Source organism: Anarhichas minor, unplaced genomic scaffold, assembly GCF_050575085.1.
Source record: "Anarhichas minor isolate MPS153535 unplaced genomic scaffold, ASM5057508v1 ptg000216l, whole genome shotgun sequence".
NCBI lineage: Eukaryota > Metazoa > Chordata > Actinopteri > Perciformes > Anarhichadidae > Anarhichas > Anarhichas minor.
In genome coordinates, this window is record NW_027466662.1 from 90338 (window position 1) to 107349 (window position 17012).

The 17012-nt window shown below is 39.3% G+C and overlaps 4 gene segments (V, D, J or C); 1 reads left to right on the forward strand and 3 right to left on the reverse strand.

Moving 5' to 3' along the window:
* Positions 1-2927: 2927 nt before the first annotated feature.
* On the reverse strand, positions 2928-3536 carry LOC142944373 (Ig kappa-b4 chain C region-like). The segment is given in 1 exon segment: positions 2928-3536. A coding segment is annotated over 1 exon segment (264 nt).
* Positions 3537-4756: 1220 nt separating this feature from the next.
* LOC142944375 (Ig kappa chain V region 120-like) lies at positions 4757-8368 on the forward strand. The segment is given in 2 exon segments: positions 4757-5082; positions 5190-8368. Coding segments are annotated over 2 exon segments (384 nt in total).
* Positions 7800-8376, reverse strand: LOC142944374 (Ig kappa-b4 chain C region-like). The segment is given in 1 exon segment: positions 7800-8376. A coding segment is annotated over 1 exon segment (264 nt).
* A 6908-nt stretch (positions 8377-15284) lies between these two features.
* Positions 15285-16759, reverse strand: LOC142944382 (Ig kappa-b4 chain C region-like). The segment is given in 2 exon segments: positions 15285-15811; positions 16625-16759. A coding segment is annotated over 1 exon segment (264 nt).
* Positions 16760-17012: the final 253 nt, after the last annotated feature.

Genomic DNA, 17012 nt, shown 5'->3' on the forward strand with positions numbered 1-17012 from the left:
TGTTCACTATTTAAAGACAAAGTATATCCTCCTTTCTTTGTTGACAAAGAGTTTAATCTCACGGTTGTTCAGTAGATCTGTGCGGTTTAGTTCCAGCCAGAAGTCCTTCTCGATTCATGGACGCCAGTGAAGACAGTCGAGCCTCCCCAGTTGTATTTCTTGAATAAGTTTTAATGCGTTTGAGGGCTGAAAATGTCCGCTCGATACAGGCAGCAGATATTGAGATTGTCACCGCCAAACATGACAAAACACTAAAAATGTAATGTCACGTAAAAACTTATTGCAGATCTTTAAACTTTAACTTGTTTTACTACAAAGTTCTGCCAGCTAGTTTCACAACAGTCACGCTAGCCCACTGACCAATCAAGCCGAACGTTAATGCTGACGTACTTGTAGGCCAGCTAGAAGACTCTGGCACGTCAAAGAATACGCCCAACATGTCAAACTAAAAACCTGATTGGTTGAAGACTATGACAATCAACAATATCGTCCCCATTTACTTAAACTGCAAAGGGATTCACTTGTAATTCTGAAGGCCTCCGGGCAGATTTTTTTACTTAGAGACAGCATAGAGGTGAAATCTGATTGGATAAAAGCTCTACTTACAACAAGCTGTGCTGAAAGCAGAGCAACTGAGGAAGACAGTAGCTATGCATTGAGATAATAAGCTAAGGGGAAAAATATGTATAATTCATGTAGTGTATTCATGAAAAATAATGAAATTATAAAATAGCTATAACTTTGGGATTCTGTAAGTGTCTAGGCCAGCAGAGAAGGCCTTGCTGGCCCTGACGGCCCACCCTTGGTGTCATGATTTAAATAGCCAGTGAGGAGGAAAAATCATGATGTGTTGAGGACAGCTAAAGTTCACTGACTGTGTTTTTAAAGTAATTGAAAATACCAAACAATAGCATACGGGTTGAATAGGACGTCTATCGCTGAGGATGAATCATTTAAAAACTTAAAGCAGAGAGGAGCCTTCGGTCCACCGTCTAGACCTGAAGATGACTTCCATGTTTTCTGGTTCTGTCCACACGTCCAAAACTTCTGGTTGAGTTTCTCTAACAAACTATCTGAGCTCCTCAACCTCAGCCTTCCTTAAAGCCTCATCACAGCTTTACTTGGTGAAATCTCCACATTACAAACACATAAACATGTCAAACCCACATTAATATTGATATCAGTCATCACTGTTCTAAGAGAACATATTACCAAACTGGAAAGACGGAACAAAACTGTCCTCAAGTCACTGGATCAGTTTACTACCAGACCATTCAATGTCCTCCACATGTAGATATGTAAATGTGTAGATCAAAGCTCTCAGCAGAGAGGAGGAAACATGATGGAGTGTTGAGGACAGCTACACTTCACTGACTCTGTGTGTTTGCATATGTGTCCTGCCTCTCTGCTCCCAGCCGTTAAGAGGCCAGTGTTGATCAGTGGCTGTCCAGGCCTTTCAGAGACACTGACACGCCGGCAGCACGATGATGATGTCACTGACTCTACTGCTGACCACCCTGGGGCTCCTTGTTCAGGGTGAGACTCTCTTCTGAACACTTTGGTTCACCACCATGATGTTCTGCTGTGATGGAGAAACAGTGAAACAAGCAGCATTGACCTTCTTCCATCTGTTCTCCATGTTAAAGAAATGAGACTCTTCTGTTTGGATGTTGATCATCTTTCTCCAAACTGGATTTGTCTCAATAACCCTTCTGCTCTTTTTCATGTTTTCCAGATTCATCAGGAGAAATCATCCTGACTCAGTCTGCTGGACCTCAGTCTGTTGTTCCAGGACAGACTGTCTCCATCACATGTAAAGCCAGTTCAAGTGTTGGTAGCAGCCTTCACTGGTACCTTCAGAAATCTGGAGAATCTCCTAAACTCCTAATTTATAATGCTCAATCCCGTCATACTGGAGTTTCAGCTCGTTTCAGTGGAAGTGGATCTGGATCTGACTTCACTTTGACCATCAGTAGAGTTCAGACTGAAGATGCAGGAGATTATTATTGTCAGCAGGGTTACAGCTCGTTCACACAGTGATACACCGTCGTACAAAAACCTCCTCAGCTGAAGAGGAACTGATCTCACTCAACAGCTGCACAGAAATACAGACACTTTACGTTTGACTGACAATGAAGATATTATAACAGAATAATATCAGGAAATACTATTTATACTGTAGTATGTTTTAATGGTAATCTTGTTGAAATAGAGTATTAATTAATACAATGAAAGTCTCATCAAAGATGAGTGGAACACTAGATAAGTTAATAAAGGTAACATGAACACTAGATATTTGGCTCTGAAATACAATATTTACTTCCGTGTGTTCTAAAGATTATTTTTCAAGTAATTAAAATGTAATTTAAAGTTTATTTGATGTATTTTCAAGTCAAACAGTTAATTTTCCAACTAACCTAAACACATTGTGTGTGTTTTGATGATCTTCTGTACATAGGAAAACACTTAAGATATGTTATAATTTAATTCATAATACTTTCTGGACACTTTTAAAACCATTTCCACATGAAGGTTTCTACCAGTGACACACTTCATTTATGAGATACACAGTATATCTGATTTTCTAACATATTTAAACAATGACTTTGTTATAAAAAGGCTAATTTACTTAATTAGTGTAATTAAGCAGATTATGAGGTCACAAAATCTTTAAGGAATCTGGATTAAAGGAGGAATTTACTTCTATCATGTCTGGGTCACATTAAGCTCAAATGATACATTTTCTGATAATTTTTTGTTTTCAAAATATAAAATAACATCTAACATAACATTATATTAACTTCAAGGTTCTTTCTTAATAAATTGACAGACAATTTTAGAATCTTAAGACTGAATCTTTCTAGATTGTATTGAACTATTAAATCAGCAACAACTGTTTCTTTCACAATAACATAAATGAAAAAAAATAATTTGATGAAAACTTATTTATTGTGTTAAATCAACTTGAATTACAACAAGCAACAACAACACTTGATCAATGCAACATGTACTGAGACAGTGAGTGAGTGAAAGAAAGAGATGAACAGACATAAAGAGTTACAGAGTGCAGACTGAGATCAGTATCAGAGTGAAACCAGCAGCAGAGTCCCAGTGAGTCAGGTCAGGACTGGGAACACTGGTCTCTCCTCAGTGTCTCTGAGAGCGGAGTCTGGGAGCCCTGGGTGGCCTCACAGGTCACAGAGCCCACCTTCCTCCACTGGTCTGCAGGGAGCCTCAGGGTGCTGCTCCAGCTGTAGTGGCCGTCCTTCTCCAGCACCCCGGGGCTCCTGCTCTCCTCCCAGCTGCTGCTGCTGCTGCTGCTGCTGCCGTCCACCTTCCAGGCCAGACTCCAGTCTGAGGGGAAGCCCTTGTTGGCCAGGCACATGAGCGTGGCCTTCCCCTGCTGCAGCTCCTCACTGGAGGGGGGCAGCACCGTCAGGGTGGGAGGGACATCACCTAGGAGACACCAATCAGCTTAGAGGACAGGGACCACACAGCTGTCAATCAAACACCAGACACGTGGACACCTTCACTGTGAGAGAGTTGATTTCCTCCTTGAAGGAGTTTCTGTCAGATGTTCTTTCTGCTCCACCAGTCACTCACTCACACATTGTTTCACTTCCCTTTAAGAAGCCTCTCATGCATATCAGCACAGAGAGAGTCATCATACAGAATGAGCTGAAATATATCAAACTACACTGGAGATAAAACATCAATATGTGGACAAATATTAAATCTTTATCATCAGAAACCTTAACTAAACATTACTTATAAATATTCAGTGGAAACATTTACAAATACAGAAAATGAAGTGACTACAATCAAACGTTCTTCATGTGGATGTCAGTCGTCAATAAAAACTTTTCAAAGATTTAAAAATTTTGAAACAATATTTGACACAATGAAGAGGTTTTGCACATTTTCAAATATCTTCATCTTCAATTAGTTCCATTCTATTTTAATCATTCTGATTCTGTATTTGTTTAAAAACTGTTTTAATTGAGGTTGAAATTAACCAAAACTTTTTAAACATTTGTAGAAGTTTTATCTTTTTAACATTTCCAGCTGTTTAAGTTCCAGTAGGAGAGGAATGAGTAAATACATGTTTAGTAAAGCTGCTCTGAGTTAGTCTCCATGATAAAGGAGCAGAAATAAACACATGAATCCTAAAAGTGTACGATTAAAACAAGATGTATTCATCTGCCTCAAACATCCACAAACTACATTTAAAACATTACTTTAGAATAATTAGTTTAGTATTATTGTGCAGAAACTTACTTCCAACATCCAGTCTGGTTCCTCCACCAAAAGTCAACCACAGTGATACAAAGTCATTGAGCCGCCGTACAAAAACCTCTCACTGTAGAGAGACACGCTCTCTGACTCTGACACCAACAAACTCAACAAACACATTCACAGTTTACACATTGCATTTAATAAATGGTTAAATTACTAAAAACGGATTCAGAAATGATACATATGTATTTAACAATTTATTTTAGAAATGTTAGACATCTATGAGCAATATTAACTTGACTTTCACCAAAATCAATTGATGATTGATCAAGATATTCCTGAAGAAAAACTCTCCAACAAATCCTGACAAATGTAAATAATTATCATAAACTCATGTTTATTTTATACTATAATAAATTAAAAACACTATTTGTGTTTAAATCCGTCCCACAGTGATGTTGATGTGTGTTGTAGTGAATTAGGGAGATTTTACTAAACATTCCAGAAGAAAATGTTTCCATCAAACTCAAAGCAAAGACTCTTATAAATGAGCACTGACACATTCCTGATCAATACTCTGATGAAGTGATTGATCCATTGATAAACAGCATCATCACAGTAATCCAAGTCCCTGTTGGAGTCAGTCAGAGCATTTCCATAGAGAGCCACTTTGCATCAGCAGCACCATGCTCCAGTGCTCTGGGAGAGTTTATAGTCCTGAGAGTTGAACACTGGATGACTGACAGCTGTCCTTCATCACAGCAGAAGACACAGAAATCCTCCTCATCACAAACATGACTTTGATCTGCGTCCTCATCTGGACTCTCCTCTGCTGCTGCTTCACAGGTAAAGTCCAGAGAATCAAACTCCTCTCCTCTATCAACATCCGTCCCTCTGAAATGAAGCCGACTAAACCGTGACGCTGCTTTATGTGTTTGTCTCTGTGTCCTCAGAGTCCAGAGGCCAGGTCACAGTGACTCAGCCTGGAGCAGTGAGCTCTGCTGTGGGAGGCTCCGTCTCCATCACATGTAGAACCAGTCAGAATGTTTATGTTTATAACTCTAATCACTGCTTAGCCTGGTACCAACAGAGAGATGGAGAAACTCCTAAACTGCTTATCTATGCAGCAACTACTCGACAATCAGGGATTTCAGGTCGTTTTACAGGCAGTGGATCAAACTCTGACTTCACTCTGACCATCAGTGGAGTCCAGACTGAAGATGCAGCAGTTTACTACTGTCAGAGTGAACACTACATCAACAGTCAGTATGTGTTCACACAGTGAAAAAGCGTCGTACAAAAACCTCCCTCAGTCAGAATGAACAGAAACTGAACTGACTGCTGCAGCTGGAAGCTACTGCAGAGACTGATACACTTCACTGAAGACACACACACACACACACACACACACACACACACACACACACACACACACACACACACACACACACACACACACACACACACACACACATGCACACACACACACACACACACACACACATTTACTTGAGAAGATGACTCTTCTTCACCTCTATCTTTAACAGCATATTTATCGACATAACAAAAGACTTTTTAAACATGAAGATGAATTATCTCCACTTGACTTTGCATTTCATAATGAACACTTTGCATCTTTTTTGTCAGAAAATAATCAAGAAAAGCTTCATATGTAGCACCGTTTTAGCCCAGACTACATTTGACCTTTTTATTAAAATATAATGTTAGGATTTGGAGAACAGGTAGCAGGATCAGGACCCAACACAGATACAGATGAGGAGGAAGATGGAACAATTCAATGCTTTGTTTGAAATGGCTTACAGGCATGGTCTGCTGTTTAACAGTCTCTGTTGCTTAGGAAGGTTCCTAATTAAGTGAAATAAACCTGAATTATCTAAGTGGCAGCCATGATAAAAGCAGGTCTAAATCTCTAAATACTAAGGAACTGTGCTTCAATGTTTCCTTTCTCATGTCCCTGAGCATAGAAAACACTGGACCGTCATGATTTACCAAAGGAAAAGAGATAATAACATCCAACAATTCCACTACGGCAGCAACATTTACCAAAATGCACCATTCAGCCGTCAATAACATCATCTGTTACTGTTGAATTGCACATTATGCATAAATAGAAAACATCCCTTTAGGAGGAGGGATTCTATTTTGGACAAGAATCCTGAGTTGAATTCTACAACATTCAGATTTGTCACTCTACACATTTTTAATGTTTCATAAATAAAGTTGTTTAAAAACTAAATTTGAATCCACTGTAGCAGAGTGAAGGTGCAGTTGGATTTTATTTGCACCGTGGTTGTTTTTTCAACTCTTTCAATAACTTTGTGACATTTTCCATCAAAGGAAAAGTGGTTTAGAATAAATATAGGACGTCAGTTTGTTTTACTATTCAGCTGCTGCTATGGAGTCCAAAAGGAAGGAAAGAAACAGCAGGTGGGAAACAGGCAGCAAAACTCCAAACGAATGATACAACAAAGACAAGGAACAAAGAAACTGGGCTGGTATGAACAGTGAATGACTGATGGGGAAGTGGGAACAGGTGAGCAGGAGGTCAAAGGCAGGAAGTGAAGTGATCTGAAACGGTAGGAGAGGTGGAATACTACACATGGATGACATGAATGAATCAAAGGAAGAACATGGAGCATGGCAGATTATGACATGTAAAAGCAAAACACATCAAATACACACACAATGTAAGAATGCACCAAAAGAAGGAAGGTCCCTCTTAACATGTGTCTTTAGCTGCTTTCTACCACAACTTCCTCAAATCTTTAGTCTAACACTTCCACAGTTTTGGAGCCAGAGCCACAAAGGCACCTTTAAGCCTTTAGAGATGGAAACACAACAAGCTCTGATCATAGCAGGACAGATGTAGAGGAGATCATGCAGGACAAACTCACAGCTTCGCTTCCAATGGCTTCCTTTCATCCTTTAAAACCAGCTAAACACTGTTAGGCTGCATCGAGACAATTATCAGATGTGACGTGAACATAATCCCTTTAGTTCTTCTAAAAATCATCACCTAAAGTTATGAAATATTGGTGATCTGACCCAGTGATCAACCCAGTCTCCTGTGATCTCATGGATCATTTCCACACACACAGACTGTGTTGTCATCGCTTTCATTCAAACATTTTGTTGAATCAATTCTCTTTCATATGACGCTGATGATATCCCGCTTTCTATTTCTAATCTATTTTCTTTAATGTATTCAGATATTTTAAAAAATGAAACCAATTAAGTTAAATTCTTACAACACATGAGTCATAATCAAGAGCAGACTCCAGTGGTGTGAGACGATGTAGTTGTTTTCCATCACAATGCTTTTAATGATGTGTCGTTACCAAAGTTAATTCATAACAAAACAAACCTGAAACAACCATGGAGAACATGTTCCCCTTAAAGTATGAAGAAGTGAATATAAAATAAGGATATTGTTGTAATTATTAAGGCTTCATCCTTTATTGTGATTAGTATTCCTGATATAAAATATATGTCACAGAAATAAGTCATGTCTGCTCTATTAATAAAGAGCACAAAGACATTACTATTTGATGACATTTTTATTGTTTTGAACAATTAAAACAAACAATAATACAAAAAGCAAGAAACCATTATGTTGAAACATTTAATGAGGAACAGAGAGAGAGAGAGAGAGAGAGAGAGAGAGAGAGAGAGAGAGAGAGAGAGAGAGAGAGAGAGAGAGTTACAGACTGAGATCAGTATCAGAGTGAAACCAGCAGCAGAGTCCCAGTGAGTCAGGTCAGGACTGGGAACACTGGTCTCTCCTCAGTGTCTCTGAGAGCGGAGTCTGGGAGCCCTGGGTGGCCTCACAGGTCACAGAGCCCACCTTCCTCCACTGGTCTGCAGGGAGCCTCAGGGTGCTGCTCCAGCTGTAGTGGCCGTCCTTCTCCAGCACCCCGGGGCTCCTGCTCTCCTCCCAGCTGCTGCTGCTGCTGCTGCTGCTGCCGTCCACCTTCCAGGCCAGACTCCAGTCTGAGGGGAAGCCCTTGTTGGCCAGGCACATGAGCGTGGCCTTCCCCTGCTGCAGCTCCTCACTGGAGGGGGGCAGCACCGTCAGGGTGGGAGGGACATCACCTAGGAGACACCAATCAGCTTAGAGAACAGGGACCACACAGCTGTCAATCAAACACCAGACACGTGGACACCTTCACTGTGAGAGAGTTGATTTCCTCCTTTAAGGAGTTTCTGTCAGATGTTCTTTCTGCTCCACCAGTCACTCACTCACACATTGTTTCACTTCCCTTTAAGAAGCCTCTCATGCATATCAGCACAGAGAGAGTCATCATACAGAATGAGCTGAAATATATCAAACTACACTGGAGGTAAAACATCAATATGTGGACAAATATTAAATCTTTATCATCAGAAACCTTAACTAAACATTACTTATAAATATTCAGTGGAAACATTTACAAGTACAGAAAATTAAGTGACTACAATCAAACGTTCTTCATGTGGATGTCAGTCATCAATAAAAAATGTTCAAAAACTTTCAAATTTTGAAACAATATTTGACACAATGAAGAAGTTTTGCACATTTTCAAATATCTTTATCTTCACTCGGTTCAATTATATTTGAATCATTCTGATTCTGAATTAATTTAAAAATAGTTTTAATTAAGGTCGAAATAAAAAAACTTTAAAAACATTTGTAGAAGTTTTATCTGTTTAACATTTCCAGCTGTTTAAGTTCCAGTAGGAGAGGAATGAGTAAATACATGTTTAGTAAAGCTGCTCTGAGTTAGTCTCCATGATAAAGGAGCAGAAATAAACACATGAATCCTAAAAGTGTACGATTAAAACAAGATGTATTCATCTGCCTCAAACATCCAAAAACTACATTTAAAACATTACTTTAGAATAATTAGTTTAGTATTATTGTGCAGAAACTTACTTCCAACATCCAGTCTGGTTCCTCCACCAAAAGTCCACCACAGTGATACAAAGTCATTGAGCCGCCGTACAAAAACCTCTCACTGTAGAGAGACACGCTCTCTGACTCTGACACAAACAAACTCAACAAACACATTCACAGTTTACACATTGCATTTAATAAATAGTTAAATTACTAAAAACTGGTTCAGAAATGATACATATGTATTTAACAATTTATTTTAGAAATGTTAGACATCTATGAGCAATATTAACTTGACTTTCACCAAAATCAATTGATGATTGATCAAGATATTCCTGAAGAAAAACTCTCCAACAAATCCTGACAAATGTAAATAATTATCATAAACTCATGTTTATTTTATACTATAATAAATTAAAAACACTATTGTTGTTTAAATCCGTCCCACAGTGATGTTGATGTGTGTTGTAGTGAATTAGGGAGATTTTACAAAACATTCCAGAAGAAAATGTTTCCATCAAACTCAAAGCAAAGACTCTTATAAATGAGCACTGACACATTCCTGATCAATACTCTGATGAAGTGATTGATCCATTGATAAACAGCATCATCACAGTAATCCAAGTCCCTGTTGGAGTCAGTCAGAGCATTTCCATAGAGAGCCACTTTGCATCAGCAGCACCATGCTCCAGTGCTCTGGGAGAGTTTATAGTCCTGAGAGTTGAACACTGGATGACTGACAGCTGTCCTTCATCACAGCAGAAGACACAGAAATCCTCCTCATCACAAACATGACTTTGATCTGCGTCCTCATCTGGACTCTCCTCTGCTGCTGCTTCACAGGTAAAGTCCAGAGAATCAAACTCCTCTCCTCTATCAACATCCGTCCCTCTGAAATGAAGCCGACTAAACCGTGACGCTGCTTTATGTGTTTGTCTCTGTGTCCTCAGAGTCCAGAGGCCAGGTCACAGTGACTCAGCCTGGAGCAGTGAGCTCTGCTGTGGGAGGCTCCGTCTCCATCACATGTAGAACCAGTCAGAATGTTTATGTTTATAACTCTAATCACTGCTTAGCCTGGTACCAACAGAGAGATGGAGAAACTCCTAAACTGCTTATCTATGCAGCAACTACTCGACAATCAGGGATTTCAGGTCGTTTTACAGGCAGTGGATCAAACTCTGACTTCACTCTGACCATCAGTGGAGTCCAGACTGAAGATGCAGCAGTTTACTACTGTCAGAGTTTTCACTACATCAGCAGTCAGAGGGTGTTCACACAGTGAAAAAGCGTCGTACAAGAACCTCCCTCAGTCAGAATGAACAGAAACTGAACTGACTGCTGCAGCTGGAAGCTACTGCAGAGACTGATACACTTCACTGAAGACACACACACACACACACACACACACACACACACGCACACACACACACACACACACACACACATTTACTTGAGAAGATGACTCTTCTTCACCTCTATCTTTAACAGCATATTTATCGACATAACAAAAGACTTTTTAAACATGAAGATGAATTATCTCCACTTGACTTTGCATTTCATAATGAACACTTTGCATCTTTTTTGTCAGAAAGTAATCAAGAAAAGCTTCATATGTAGCACCGTTTTAGCCCAGACTACATTTGACCTTTTTATTAAAATATAATGTTAGGATTTGGAGAACAGGTAGCAGGATCAGGACCCAACACAGATACAGATGAGGAGGAAGATGGAACAATTCAATGCTTTGTTTGAAATGGCTTACAGGCATGGTCTGCTGTTTAACAGTCTCTGTTGCTTAGGAAGGTTCCTAATTAAGTGAAATAAACCTGAATTATCTAAGTGGCAGCCATGATAAAAGCAGGTCTAAATCTCTAAATACTAAGGAACTGTGCTTCAATGTTTCCTTTCTCATGTCCGTTAGCATAGAAAACACTGGACCGTCATGATTTACCAAAGGAAAAGAGATAATAACATCCAACAATTCCACTACGGCAGCAACATTTACCAAAATTCACCATTCAGCCGTCAATAACATCATCTGTTACTGTTGAATTGCACATTATGCATAAATAGAAAACATCCCTTTAGGAGGAGGGATTCTATTTTGGACAAGAATCCTGAGTTGAATTCTACAACATTCAGATTTGTCACTCTACACATTTTTAATGTTTCATAAATAAAGTTGTTTAAAAACTAAATTTGAATCCACTGTAGCAGAGTGAAGGTGCAGTTGGATTTTATTTGCACCGTGGTTGTTTTTTCAACTCTTTCAATAACTTTGTGACATTTTCCATCAAAGGAAAAGTGGTTTAGAATAAATATAGGACGTCAGTTTGTTTTACTATTCAGCTGCTGCTATGGAGTCCAAAAGGAAGGAAAGAAACAGCAGGTGGGAAACAGGCAGCAAAACTCCAAACGAATGATACAACAAAGACAAGGAACAAAGAAACTGGGCTGGTATGAACAGTGAATGACTGATGGGGAAGTGGGAACAGGTGAGCAGGAGGTCAAAGGCAGGAAGTGAAGTGATCTGAAACGGTAGGAGAGGTGGAATACTACACATGGATGACATGAATGAATCAAAGGAAGAACATGGAGCATGGCAGATTATGACATGTAAAAGCAAAACACATCAAATACACACACAATGTAAGAATGCACCAAAAGAAGGAAGGTCCCTCTTAACATGTGTCTTTAGCTGCTTTCTACCACAACTTCCTCAAATCTTTAGTCTAACACTTCCACAGTTTTGGAGCCAGAGCCACAAAGGCACCTTTAAGCCTTTAGAGATGGAAACACAACAAGCTCTGATCATAGCAGGACAGATGTAGAGGAGATCATGCAGGACAAACTCACAGCTTCGCTTCCAATGGCTTCCTTTCATCCTTTAAAACCAGCTAAACACTGTTAGGCTGCATCGAGACAATTATCAGATGTGACGTGAACATAATCCCTTTAGTTCTTCTAAAAATCATCACCTAAAGTTATGAAATATTGGTGATCTGACCCAGTGATCAACCCAGTCTCCTGTGATCTCATGGATCATTTCCACACACACAGACTGTGTTGTCATCGCTTTCATTCAAACATTTTGTTGAATCAATTCTCTTTCATATGACGCTGATGATATCCCGCTTTCTATTTCTAATCTATTTTCTTTAATGTATTCAGATATTTTAAAAAATGAAACCAATTAAGTTAAATTCTTACAACACATGAGTCATAATCAAGAGCAGACTCCAGTGGTGTGAGACGATGTAGTTGTTTTCCATCACAATGCTTTTAATGATGTGTCGTTACCAAAGTTAATTCATAACAAAACAAACCTGAAACAACCATGGAGAACATGTTCCCCTTAAAGTATGAAGAAGTGAATATAAAATAAGGATATTGTTGTAATTATTACAGTTTTTCTCGATTGCTAAGTCACATTTCTTGAAATGGTCACCCATTTTCTCAAAACTGTAAACACAAAACCTCATCTTCAAGCACTATTTACAAAACCTCTGAATCCTCTTGCAAAATGAAACTTTCGCCTCAAAACAGTTTTACCTGTGCTCAAAATCAAACACTGCTCTCAAATCATAAACAAAGTGATCAAAATAATATACACTATCAAGCAGTCATTAAACAATACACCAATAAATATAAAACACATTGTTCAAAACATATAGTTCTCAGGGAGAAGTAGATTTTTAATCTCAAAACAAATTTCATATCAACGAAAACATGTTCTATTACAGTATCTCAAAATTGATCAGAAATTACTACTGTGCTTTGCTCTTTGCAATTTCTTTTGTTCTTCCTCCTCCTTGTACCCCTATTTTTACAGTACTGTACCCTGCGTCTCACAAACGTGTCCTTTGTCTCTGTGATACTGTAATTCTTGTTCTTTGTTGATATGAACCTGCAACCAGTCAAAATCTATTGAGCAGTCAGTACTGTTACTGTAACAAATAGAAAGCACGATGTTCAAGGCCATACAATTTGTTTATTGTACATTATACAGCCTACAATGCACTGTAGGCCTACTACAGTATACAATACTACAGTAAAAGGGACAAAAATCAAAGGAGTCAACATGTCATCAATGTGCTTCTTCTTGTCTTTGGGCTGGGTCAGGCCAGAGCACTTCGTCGACATCACAAGCAATATTTTCTCTCCTGAGGCAACGGGGGAAGAAGCCTCTTGTGTGCCGTATCCAGCCCTGACATGATTCCTCACCTATATCACCACAGGCTAATTCCATGGCTTGCAGCAGATTTACTCTGGTGTAGGGTTGTCTATCATACACTTTCCATCTCCATGAGGAGAAAAACTCCTCAATCGCATTCAGGAAAGGCGAGTATGGAGGGAGGTACAAGGTCATAAACTGACCATTGATGTTAAACCATTCCCTTACCTGAGCAGCTCGGTGGAAACTGACATTGTCCAGCACTATCACATTGGTGGGAATGGGATTCTCATTTAGCTCTTGACCCTGCTGCTCAAATAAAATATCTCTTAGATTGGCCAGAAATCTTAGAAGATGCTGGGTGTTATATGGCCCGAGTGTAACATGGTGATGTAGAACACCGTGGTTGCTGATAGCAGCACAGATTGTGACATTGCCACCTCGTTGACCAGGGACTTCAACAATGGCCCGCTGTCCAATCACGTTTCGGCCTCTCCTTCTCCTCTTTGTTAGATTGAAGCCTGCTTCATCGACAAAGATTAACTCATGGGGTCTGTCCAAGGATTCCAAGTCAAATATTGTCTGTGTAGGAATACAATATAATGTATGTAGAATTTAGTAAGTTGTACAGAGACAGTGCTATATTGTAGAGTTCAATTAGGCCTACTGTATGCACTTCTGATTCACATACATTGTATGTACTGAAGAGTAATGTCATTCACATAGTATGTGGCAGTACTGTAGACAATCTGGATTACAGTAAATGTGTCTGAATGTACACTTACTTGCACATACTGAGCTCGCAGTTCTTTCACCCTTGGTGAGTTGTGCTCAAAAGGTACTCTGTATACTTGTTTCATTCGTATCCTGTTACGATGGAGGACACGGTCAATTGTGGAAATGCTCACACTGTCGATTCCCTGGAAGTGTGTGTTGTCTTGTATCACTCGTTCCTGGATTTCTCTGAGTCGTATTAAATCATCTTGAAGGACCATGCCCACTATAACGGTCTCTTGCTCCTGAGTGAATATAGCTCTCCTTCCACCTGCATGTGGCAGCCTTGCAGTTCTACAAAAAGTAGATGTGCAGTTACAAAACATATTCATGCAGTACAATACATACAGTGATGAACTTTACAAATGTCTATTGAAACAGCTGCATATAGTGTAGTACAGTAAATTTGCAATTACAAAAATACAGTAGCATACTGTACCTGTTCTCTTCTCTGAATGTCCTCACTATGGCGGACACAGAAAATCGGCTCAAATTGGGGTGCACTCTAAGTCCTGCTTCCCTCATTGTCAGTCTGTGGACTATAACATGGTCTATGACTGTTGCTCGAATTTCATCAGATATTTCCACTCTTTGTCTTCCTCTTCCTATTCGTCCTCCTCTTCCTCTTTCTTGCCCTCCTCCTCTTCCTCCTCGTCGCCCACCTCACATACGTACTTGCCCTCGTCCTCGTCCTCTCACATTGTTTCTTCTATCCATTCTCAGACTTTCTCCTTCCCACCTTCAACCACCTGTTTGCTCTCTAAACTGGCTTATATTGGTTGTATCACATCATTTGATACAAGTGAAATCAATTTTGAGTGATTGTGTTTAATCAATGACATGTGTTCTCTATTTGTATTTGATTGTTGCCACTTGTGTTTACCAGTATGGATGACATGTGCATTAGAGTGAGAATGTGTTTTGAGACTGAGAATGTGTTTAGAGTTTTGCTGAAAAGTCTAAGTGAGATCTGCAAATTGTGTTTTACCAAGTGAAATAGTTTAAGGTATTGACAACAGACTGCACAATTAGCTAAACGAGTTCAGGCAACTGAGAACTTTGTTCAGCCAATGGGTTTTAGTGTTTTAGCAATTGAGAAAAACTGTAAGGCTTCATCCTTTATTGTGATTAGTATTCCTGATATAAAATATATGTCACAGAAATAAGTCATGTCTGCTCTATTAATAAAGAGCACAAAGACATTACTATTTGATGACATTTTTATTGTTTTGAACAATTAAAACAAACAATAATACAAAAAGCAAGAAACCATTATGTTGAAACATTTAATGAGGAACAGAGAGAGAGAGAGAGAGAGAGAGAGAGAGAGAGAGAGAGAGAGAGTTACAGACTGAGATCAGTATCAGAGTGAAACCAGCAGCAGAGTCCCAGTGAGTCAGGTCAGGACTGGGAACACTGGTCTCTCCTCAGTGTCTCTGAGAGCGGAGTCTGGGAGCCCTGGGTGGCCTCACAGGTCACAGAGCCCACCTTCCTCCACTGGTCTGCAGGGAGCCTCAGGGTGCTGCTCCAGCTGTAGTGGCCGTCCTTCTCCAGCACCCCGGGGCTCCTGCTCTCCTCCCAGCTGCTGCTGCTGCTGCTGCTGCTGCCGTCCACCTTCCAGGCCAGACTCCAGTCTGAGGGGAAGCCCTTGTTGGCCAGGCACATTAGCGTGGCCTGCTGCAGCTCCTCACTGGAGGGGGGCAGCACCGTCAGGGTGGGGACGACTCGACCCACTGCAGAGAGAGATTCATGAAGTTCATGAGGCTACTAGTTCTGTTGGTCTTCCTCAGATCGGATCAAACTGATCTCAAACGTTTCACTTCCCTCTCTGAGCTCATTAACCATGACAACAGACAGGCATCACTGCTGAACCATGACAACAGACAGGTTTCAGTACTGAAGATAAAACCTATAAACTGACCTTCTTTTACGAAGCTTTCTGAGTTTCACACTTCAAAATATCACGATAAAAATGAAGATTGTGAGGCTTTTATAGTATTAAGTATCTTAAGTATTTCTAGTTTCAAGCCAACACCTCATACATGATGACATGTGTTTGTTCTCTTCATGTGAGCAGGAATCATCACTGAACAGTCTGCTTCATTACTGACACATAACTAATATTGTTAACTGCTGAAATACTCTTTCAAACTCTTACGACATGTTTATTAGCTTTAAATCATCAGTCTGGGAGAAAAAGTCAGAACCACATTAAACACTGAACTAACAATAAATAATTACTATTCATTCTTTAGCCGTAATATCAAAACTTTAACTTTTAAAATTATTTTCTTCATGAAAAGTAATGCAGAGTAGTTACAGTGAAATTATGATAATGAATCAACTTAAAGTTAAAAGTTTTGTGCAACAACATTATTCATCAGAGTGGATTTTCATCGAGCTATCGACACTGAAGACTTCAAGAATTGTTACAAATATATAAGATTTTAAATATCAGAGGAAATATTACAGTAAGCTCTACAGCTATGACATTCAAACATAATACATGTGTAATGTAAGTTATTAAGGGAGTCGATCGTACTTACAGTTAACATCCAGTCTGGTTCCTCCACCAAAAGTCCACCACAGTGATACAAAGTCATTGAGCCGCCGTACAAAAACCTCTCACTGTAGAGAGACACGCTCTCTGACTCTGACACCAACAAACTCAACAAACACATTCACAGTTTACACATTGCATTTAATAAATGGTTAAATTACTAAAAACGGATTCAGAAATGATACATATGTATTTAACAATTTATTTTAGAAATGTTAGACATCTATGAGCAATATTAACTTGACTTTCACCAAAATCAATTGATGATTGATCAAGATATTCCTGAAGAAAAACTCTCCAACAAATCCTGACAAATGTAAATAATTATCATAAACTCATGTTTATTTTATACCATAATAAATTAAAAACAATAT